This window comes from Phoxinus phoxinus (genome assembly GCF_949152265.1).
Source record: "Phoxinus phoxinus genome assembly, chromosome: 20".
Lineage (NCBI taxonomy): Eukaryota > Metazoa > Chordata > Actinopteri > Cypriniformes > Leuciscidae > Phoxinus > Phoxinus phoxinus.
In genome coordinates, this window is record NC_136895.1 from 17,557,175 (window position 1) to 17,566,478 (window position 9,304).

A 9,304-nucleotide genomic window follows, 5' to 3' on the forward strand; every position below is an offset into this window, starting at 1 on the left:
AAATGAATCGCTACTTTTTATTATCTATTTGTATATTCAAAGCTATATTCATCTGAAATTAATCAATAAGTTTATTTAAAACTAATAGCTATAACCATCCATAATGAATCGGCGTTTATTCAAAAAGAATTGCTACCTTTTTCTAAATTAATTGCTACTTAACATTAATTCAGCAGTGCTATGAACGTTTTTTCTTCGAGGAAGTTTTGCATTTGGTGAGCTTTAAATTAATAAAATTCAGTCGAATCAATATTTTGTATCATACAAACACAGCTGCTGCCATTTTGTAACTATTGTTTTGTACACAAGTGCAGGAACCGGACCTTGGAGCAGTGGAAGAAGGTCGCCTTGTTTCGATGAGTCACGTGGACAGCCATGTGCGTGAATGCTCAGCTGGGAAACCCTGGGTCCGGCCGTTCATGCAGATGTAAATTTGACACGTGCCACCTACCTAATTGTAGGTGACTACTATTGTTGTGACTGTACAATGGTTTGTTGCTCTGCATGATTTTGGTAGCACACAGAGGACCAGCATATTAGGCAGGTGGTCATATTGTTTTGATTCATTATTTTCATATTGCATGAAATGATCATACACTTTTTCCCCCCAGTTTTATTTAGATGTGATGTAATTTAAATATAATCTTTAATGCCTTTTAAATAATTCTGTGCATTACATTTGTATACAGGCATTTTTTAACAAGATAAATCTCAAAAAAAATATGCACACAAAAACATGTAACACCCACACAAAATAAATGGATAATGGGTTAAAATTAGACTGCAATACAGATCCATGTTCCTGTCACTGACCAAATTAAAAACAGAAGAATAACTCATGATGAATACATAATTGAAATAAGATTGTTATATTATAAAATAATATGACAAGACATTAGTCAATATATTAGTGACACCATAGAGGCATTCCTCTAAATAAAAATCAACATCACAACAGAAAGAGCAGCAGAAATAGACTCACTGTCCTAATACTGTATTGTGAGTGGAAAATATGAATTTGCATATTAAAAAGTTTTAAATCAAACGTAACAGTCATTTTAAAAATCATTTGTGTTTTATAACACATTCCACACTCAACATAGTGGGAATGTTACCATCTTAAGAAATGACAAGTCACATTTTTTATGTTGTTTCCCAAATAACAGAAAACAAAAACAGTATCCGACTTGAACCTTGAACCCAAATTTACCAGTTAAATTGTCCTGTGAAAAAATACTTTTTGCAGGACTAAACCAGCCCATTATTGCTATTACAGTACACTGATATTACTATATCAAGGCCAGCTTGTTACTATATCAAAAGCCTTGATTGTTGCATATGCATCTTAAAGCAACACTAAATAACTTTTCCTCTGCAGTCGCCTTACAGGTTGGAAGCGGAATTGTCCATTACCGCTGTCGTAAATAATTTAGCCTATCGCAGCCTACTGTCGCACGCACACTCGCTGTTTATCCAGCTCCGGCTTTGGAATGAACGATGTCCACAGACAAGGTAGAGTATGTTGCATGATTTCATGAAAGTATGATGTATTGTGACATCAGAAACGAAGAAAAACAAAATTATGACTATTGTAACACTTGCGTAAAGCAATCCAAATCCGAACTACAGTAACGCGACCCGATCTGGCAAACTTAAATAGTGTGGTTATAACAGATATAGGACCGCAAAGCGAAGGCAAAAGCGCCTTTCACCCTGTTACGACCTGATGAACCGCTGAAACGATTTTGGAAACATTATTTTAAGGTAAAAAATCTTCTTTAGTGTTGCTTTAAATATGAAACTGAAAACTCTAAATTCAGCTATACAGAGCAGTGAGTTTAAAACAGTTGTCTTTTGAAAAAGTATTGCATATATAATATTTCAAATATTCACCTGGCCAACAAGCCCAAGGAACATGTTTTATAATTACATTAGGGGCAGTCTTAACTATACATTTATCAATGACAGTGCAAGAGTAATGTGGATCAGTATATGTCCGGTACTTGGGAATAATCACGGTCCCAGTAACCACTGGAGAACAACCAGTCCTGAGAGCCATTGTGTGGATTTGGACCTTGATGAAACCACCTGTTTTGGGCAACGAGAAAAGGTTCAGATCAGCAAACACATAAAACCACTGATAGTTGATTATAACAGAGAGTTTTGCCACATTGAGTCTCTTGGAGTCAGTCAACTCAACAGCCAAACGTGCTTAAGAAAATGTTACTTTGACCCCCATTACAATAATCTCTTTCTTTATTTAATAGATTCAGTGGAGCATTTGGCTGTAACACTTAAACCGGGTGTAAAGTTTCACCCTGCTCTCGCAGTGGAAGGCCAGGGAGCTCTGTTTACATTGCCTTATTCCACATTAAAAATAGATTGTCTAAGGGGACACTAAAAAAAAGACTCATTCCTTTGGTGTGAATTCCATTTACATATGATAAACTAAAAAAAGACTGTAGAAGAGACTTACTATATATGTATAAATTTGGTGTATTAATAGTATAAAAATGTTTTTGCATCACAAATAGTCAATAACTAACTATTTGAGGGCCATCATAATGGCCCACACACAAAACAAATGTTTTTCTATAATTGTGTTGTGACAAATTGTTGCAAATGTTATTCTACCACAAAACCCCAAATTGTTCAATAATTACAGACTGTGGATACAAAGATCCCAGAAGTGACTCAGGAGTGAAACAGCAGCAGTTAAATGAAAAGGACAGAGCAACAAAACAAGCGTCAAACCTGGGGCCCGAGGGGACGTTTCTGTTCACCGCAGTCACAGGATGGATGATAATGCCAAAAGAAACAAAAGGGAAAATGGGGTTAATTGCAAAGGACAGTGTCCAGTTAACCAGGACTAAGAGTGCTGTTAAACATCAATGATAACAGTTAAGCTATGGGTAGAAAAATGGTGTAATAAAGTAAAATAAATGATTAAATTTAGTGTGCATAAAAGAATTTGTTACACTGTAAAAAAAGTGATCAGTTGACAATGTAAAAAAAGTTAGGAAACCTGTTGCCTTAAAATTGTTAAGTAATCAAATTTGTGCGTAATTGAAAAAATTAAGTTACATAAACGACAATTTCACAAAACTGATTTTTTTTTTTTAAATTACGCATGAAGAATGGGTTTCCTCACTTTTTTTTTTGTCAATTGATAATTTTTTACAGTGAATGCAGTTAGTCACAAGCAAACCCTAATTTTACCCACATGTACAAAAAACAGTGTTTACATGTGCATAGTAACTGCAGTTATTTGCCAACACTTTCATCAAAAAATTTGATTCTGAAAAACAATGTTTGAAGGAGATCCCATTTTTTCTTGATAATTTTTGAGTACTAACAATAACTAGTAACTTTTGGAAAAAGCGAACAGCAAAATTATTGTGTGAAAATACAAAACTGAAATAAAATATTTCTGCACCTCGTCTTCCACTCATCATCCGACTTAGAGCGATTCTTACGTGCCGCCCTCTGTTTCTCCTCCAATCGCTTCTTCTCCTCACTAGCCAGGTCTGGAATGATCAAAAAAGAAAATTGAACCTCTGAATATTTCAAAGTTCTACAGATATGCAATATGACATCATAAGCACATCATCAGCAATGGCACAAAGATGCACACAGGAAAGCGCATACCAATGTCTCCGTTCTCCATGGCTCGAATGTCCGGCCTCAGTCGGCTGTCCGATTTTGGGATGACCGTTTCAATCTCTTTGACCAGCTCATTGAGTTGCATTGCGAATGTAGTGAAGTTGTACATCTTTTTATATGCAAATAAAACCAAAATAAATAAATAAATGAGAAGATAAGAAACAAATGTAGAAAAAAAGCTAAAATTACAGCATTTGTGGCATAATGCTGATTACCACAAAAATTAATTCTGACTCGTCCCTTCTTTAAACATTTTTTTTTTATAAAAGCACTTGTACATGCCTCTGTTAAAACTTGCCTTGTCATGGCTACGGAGTTGTAAAACTGTATATAATTTTACACTGAAAAGTGTAGTACACATTTTCTTCTGTCTAAAATCACATACACACTCATTCTGTTCACTAGCCTGGGAAAACCCAGACCACTCTCAGTTGTAACCGAGTTAGGGTCTGGCAAAGCTCCATAGACAATTCATTTCCACAGGGGCGTCACCAACGGACGTCGCTCAAATGGCTCTGGGCGCAATTGGATAGATCTAAAACCAATCAGAGCGATGAAGGACATGACGTATGCAGAACCCATTCGTTTAGCCACCAACGGGGCAAGCTGGTATATCAGACTTTATCCGAATCCAGTTGGTAAGACAGCAAACACATCTTTTTTAGATATGAAGGCTTCGAGTGCTGTTTTTTGCTAAGGTTTTAACGAAAATGACCATTTTAAATCGCTTGAAACAGACGCGATAGCTGATTCGAACGAGTGATGTTCCACGGCGGCATCCATCTTTGTAATGTACAAAATCTGCGGACTGTCACTGCTCTGTCGTCATCGTGTAAAGCCCGCCCCAACGTTTCTGATTGGTGCCGCGATTTCGACGGATTGGAAATGGGTTTCAATGGGCTCTTTGCCAGACCCACTTGCAGAGCAAATATAAATTTGCCGGAAGTGGTCTGGGTTTTCCCAGGCTAACTGTTCACATCTTGCGGCTATACTATTGAAACCATGATTATCTGAACATTTACAAATTTGCCCCATTCACTTCGATTGTTTGTTTTTTTAAAGAAAAGTAAGGACAAGGTTTCTCAGAGCGACAACTATTCTGGAACGGACCTGGGTAGAGTTTGCTGGTCTAGGTGGTATTCTCCAGAGCAACTGACTTCCTGGGATCACATCCAGTGAATCTCCACCTGGTTGAGGTGTTTCTTCTGAGTCTGATGTCGGAGATAGCTGAGAAACACCAAGAAAACAGTTATAAAACATGTAGTGCATCTCTGACATTTAGCCTTATTACTCTGGCACTATTACAATAGACAGGTATCTTGACGAATGTTGTATGAAAACGTTCAGAAACACCTGTTTACTGCTTTTCTTGTCTTCGGACGCTTTTTTATCATTCTTCTTTTGAGTTTCGAACAGAACTGGGTCGACTATGTACATGCACTCCGTCCATTTTCCGTAAAGGATGAAAACCTTCTTTTTGCTATGTGGAATTAACAAATAATCAATGTAAAATGACGTGAACATTTTTCATGGAAATTAAACTCTCAAACAACTGACCTCTTGTCCAGTATGTAGCCTTCAACCTTATGCAATTCTTTCCCAAAAAGGCCACACGGTTTGAAACTCAAGCAGCATTTTTCACCAGTTCTATTGGCAAATATCAGTCAAAATGATTCGTCAAGAGTCAGCATTAATAGAGTTTGTAAACTGAAACCAGAACTAGTACATTTAATAAAGTTTGTGAAGTGAATCCAGAACTAGTACATCTACAGAAGAGTCTGGTTGATACCTGTGGTTTATAACCTCCACACTGCCATACTGTTCGATCCACAGCTGTCCTACGATGATGTTGTGGACACAACACGTGGGGTTCGTCCATGTGTAAGCCTCATTATGCCTGTAACAAGTTTAATATATTTAAAATATATTATTATATTTATATTAGATTTTAAAATTCAGACTTTACAAGTTGTAATTACGAGTTCTACAAGGACGTGAACTCAATCTTGTAATTACAATTCCACCATGGTGTGAACTCGCTTATTGGAACGAGGTTAAGAACAAATTCATGTGCTGTCAAATTCACATGTTGTGAATTGGGTGAAAATTTTTCATAAAAAGTTGATGCATGTGCATGCAAAAACTAAATAGTCCCCACAATTATTAGCAAATGAGAACTAATGTGCGAATATTAGAAAAGCTCTATCGCACACGCTTACTTAGGAAGTTCTAGAGTGATGATGCCCTTAGGTTCGGCCTCCACACTTTTGCCCCAGAACTTCAGTTTGGGGTAGATGGAGCCATGAAACACAAAGTCCTTCTGCAATCCCTCGGCATGGAAGGCGCTGACGGGAGGATGGTGGCTCACTTGTTCCGATATCAGCCGGAAACCAAGATCATCCCTGAAGGTTGAGGAAAAAAACATGGTAATTATCCCTGATATATTGATATTCACACACACACACTAAGTGTAAAAAAGTTACAGTTGCAATGCTAATATTAATGCTAACATGATTGCTAACAAATTAACACTCAAAAAAGCAAATCACATTTGAAATGCTTACGCTAAAAGTGCAGTCACATTAACAAAATGTTGTGGTCCATTGCCTATTCTCATTAGTATAGCAATGTATGAAACAAGGCTCACACACAAGTTACTTTTAAATGAAACAACTTTTGCTGGTCAGCGCGACGAATTTACATGATTGTAAAAATCTTTCGCCCCTGTGTGAAATTCCAGATCGAGTGGATTCATAATGAAATGACGGCCTGCAAAAATTCGCTGAACAATGGTAAATGTGACTGCACCGTAATGCTAACATCAATGCTAATAAACTAACATTCAATCTCTCACCTGACTAGCTCGTATGTTTCTCCTAGCAGGGGGTTGAAGGGTTTACCAGTCCTTTCCCACTGAGACGCCACGGCTGATACTGCAAACGCTGCCACACACTGGATAGAAAACACAAGAATTAATTTACTTAGATGACAATCTATATAGGTTAGACTAGATTTCATCCAGGTGGCTATTAAAGATTTGGGACTTTGAAAACCTTGAATCCAAGAAATATATTTTTACGATGCATTAAACAGGCCAATAAAAGGGTAAAGTAGTTCATAACAGTGGCGATTTAGTTAAACTGATGTAGTTATAATTATTGTTCTGTCTATATGGGTCTTTGTCAATTTTGAGATCAATGTATGTGATCACCAGTATATATACTATGTTTTAATACAATTAGACATTTTATGAATGAAAATTTATTGCGAAATGTATTATTTATTTTACAAGATATTTAGTACAAGGTAAAAAAAAAATTCTGTCAGAAAATGTGCAAATTGGCCCAAGATGATGGAAAGTTGGCTGATTAATTAATATTTCATAGTTATTTACCATGTTGGGCCAGTAAGGGTTTTGCTTGTGTTTTCTGACAAATAGAGGGTATGTATATTGTTATTTTTTTTTACCTTCATTCTCTCAATAGAGTCGTCTAAAGCATTGGCCTGGTGGATGAGGTACGTGTGCTCCATATATTCTGTCAGCCTTTGTAAAAAGCTTAGCGGCTCATTAAAAATAACCGGCATGGTGATTTTAGACAGCTCCTGAAAGAGAGATGGAATCAATACAAAATTATTTGCTTAATTTGGGTTTTTTGAATGAAAAAGATCTTGTCTTTGTAAAAGATATTGTAAAAAGTTAAAGGTTACATGATAGTCAAAACCTCACCATCCCGATACACTTCCTCAGTATGCTCCAGATACTGAAGTCATTTCTGGAGAACATGGGAGCTGGTAAACTTGTCCTGTGGAATAATTCAAAATAACTGAACTACTGAACCACTAAAATAATGAAAAATGGACTAGTTAGCAGTTTTCATGGTAACTACTGTTGTCATGCAGAGGGAAAATGTCTAGACCGGTGTTATCAGACAGGTAACGGAAGCTTTATATCTTATTCAGCAAAGCAAGGCCAGTTTCCCGATCAGTTTCAGAGTGCTCAAGATACTCCAAAACCTTCTCTTTTATACTGTACGTGCCAAATGTAATGAAGAAATGTAGTGTGTGGTTACTTTTTGTAAAAGCAAAAAGTAAATATTGTGAGGAATATGAGAAGTCTCTAAAAAAGAGGGTACACATCGAAGTGTAATGGACAACAAGAAAATCAGTTATAACAACGTGTGCTGTGAATATATTTTTAGAACAATGTTCTAAACACAGTATTAGAAAATAGAGGTATCCAGAGACATTCGATAAAAATACTAATAATATGATCGGATGTAAAGTCAGTCAACTATCAGTCAGCAGGCCATCAGTCAACATGCCAAGCCTTAAAAGTTCAAATTACGGCGTTAAACTCGGCTACCTCATCAATCTTTTACTGTTTCATTATGAGCGCCTCTTCTGGCCTTGGCTCGCTAAATTATTTACCACAAGATACAAAACAAAACAAAACAGAGAAGTTGCGTCTAAGAAACTGGACAAATAACAACAAAGTGACATTAAAAAAACAAACTAGCCTGAATGTTACGTCTAAGATCACATTTATTTTTATATTAATTGTATGAGTTGGTTTTGATTTAAAATGTCCAGTTACTTTGAACTTTGAACTTTAAAAAAACATTTTGTTAAATATTTATGCAATAAATACTTATGCATGAAAGAGTTGGTATTGTAGTATTTGTTGTTTTTTGCATTCCTACCTGTGTTTCCTCACTCCATTAACTCTGGCCTCATCTTCATCCTCTTCCTCTCCACGACGGTCTTCCTGGGACATCCTGCCGCCGAGATGAGTTGGGACGCTGCAGTAGAGCTCGGACTTTAAGTCCTCTCCGTCTTCGTACGAGTGGCCGGCCGCCTCAAAACAGCTCAGCACGGTCTCAGTGTCTGAATCTGTGGCAACCGAGCACAAACAGACATGGCTCAGTGGGACAATGCCTGGCCGACAGCAACAAGCTCCCTGAGGAAACCTGAGCAGGGGATCAGGTTACATTTAATGGAACCGGAAATGACTGGACACAACACTGAGAAAGGTGTCTCATGATTAAGAAGCTGATTCTGAAGATTTACTTGTTACTGTAACAGTTGCTGACTGCATGTATTAATTGGGCTCATGGTCTTTAGTGATATTGTAAATCATGGATTTCACATGATCACATGATAAGGGATGTAGGAATTATGACGTAACCATCTTTAATCTGTACACTTATTAACTTGAGAAAACTTATAGTCATAAAAGCTGATGTCGTTGAGCCTTGGTGCTCGTGTGGGAAATGCAGGTTTGAATTCAGTCTGCGCAGTTTTACGATCCCATTCCTTGTACAGTATTTTATTCAATAAAAGAGGCAAAAACATACACCTGAAAACGTTACAGAAATGTGCATATTTACGATTAAAATAATACAAAAAATAAGACAATATGGGATGCTATTTATAGTAACTGTTCTCCAGTCACTCCATACTACTACATATCTACAAAATAGAAAAATTGTTTTTTGCAAAATGATTCACAAAAGTGAAATAATAAAATAAATGGCCGATATTATACACTTTAAATAATACAAGTAATCCAAAAGCATTTAAATGTGTGACACGTGTAATAAGTAAATTAGGCATTAGATTAAAACGTACGCACCAGACAGAG

At 36.7% G+C, this 9,304-nt stretch overlaps 1 protein-coding gene across 2 annotated transcripts in view; it reads right to left on the reverse strand.

Annotated features, from left to right (window-relative positions):
• Positions 1-595: 595 nt before the first annotated feature.
• Positions 596-9,304, reverse strand: part of osbpl1a (oxysterol binding protein-like 1A) — a 16,570-nt gene continuing 7,861 nt past the window's right edge. For both annotated transcript variants that reach the window (XM_079592287.1, XM_079592288.1), the window contains 14 exons: positions 9,296-9,304; positions 8,364-8,553; positions 7,391-7,466; positions 7,132-7,266; positions 6,518-6,615; positions 5,883-6,065; positions 5,453-5,560; positions 5,221-5,310; positions 5,017-5,143; positions 4,774-4,890; positions 3,649-3,772; positions 3,437-3,527; positions 2,755-2,775; positions 596-2,088 (listed from right to left, as the gene is read on the reverse strand). The exon at positions 9,296-9,304 is cut by the window's right edge and continues 154 nt beyond it. In XM_079592287.1, the coding sequence (XP_079448413.1) occupies positions 1,986-2,088; positions 2,755-2,775; positions 3,437-3,527; positions 3,649-3,772; positions 4,774-4,890; positions 5,017-5,143; positions 5,221-5,310; positions 5,453-5,560; positions 5,883-6,065; positions 6,518-6,615; positions 7,132-7,266; positions 7,391-7,466; positions 8,364-8,553; positions 9,296-9,304 (1,472 nt within the window). In that variant the 3' untranslated portion in view covers positions 596-1,985. The remainder of the gene's footprint in view (positions 2,089-2,754; positions 2,776-3,436; positions 3,528-3,648; positions 3,773-4,773; positions 4,891-5,016; positions 5,144-5,220; positions 5,311-5,452; positions 5,561-5,882; positions 6,066-6,517; positions 6,616-7,131; positions 7,267-7,390; positions 7,467-8,363; positions 8,554-9,295) is intronic.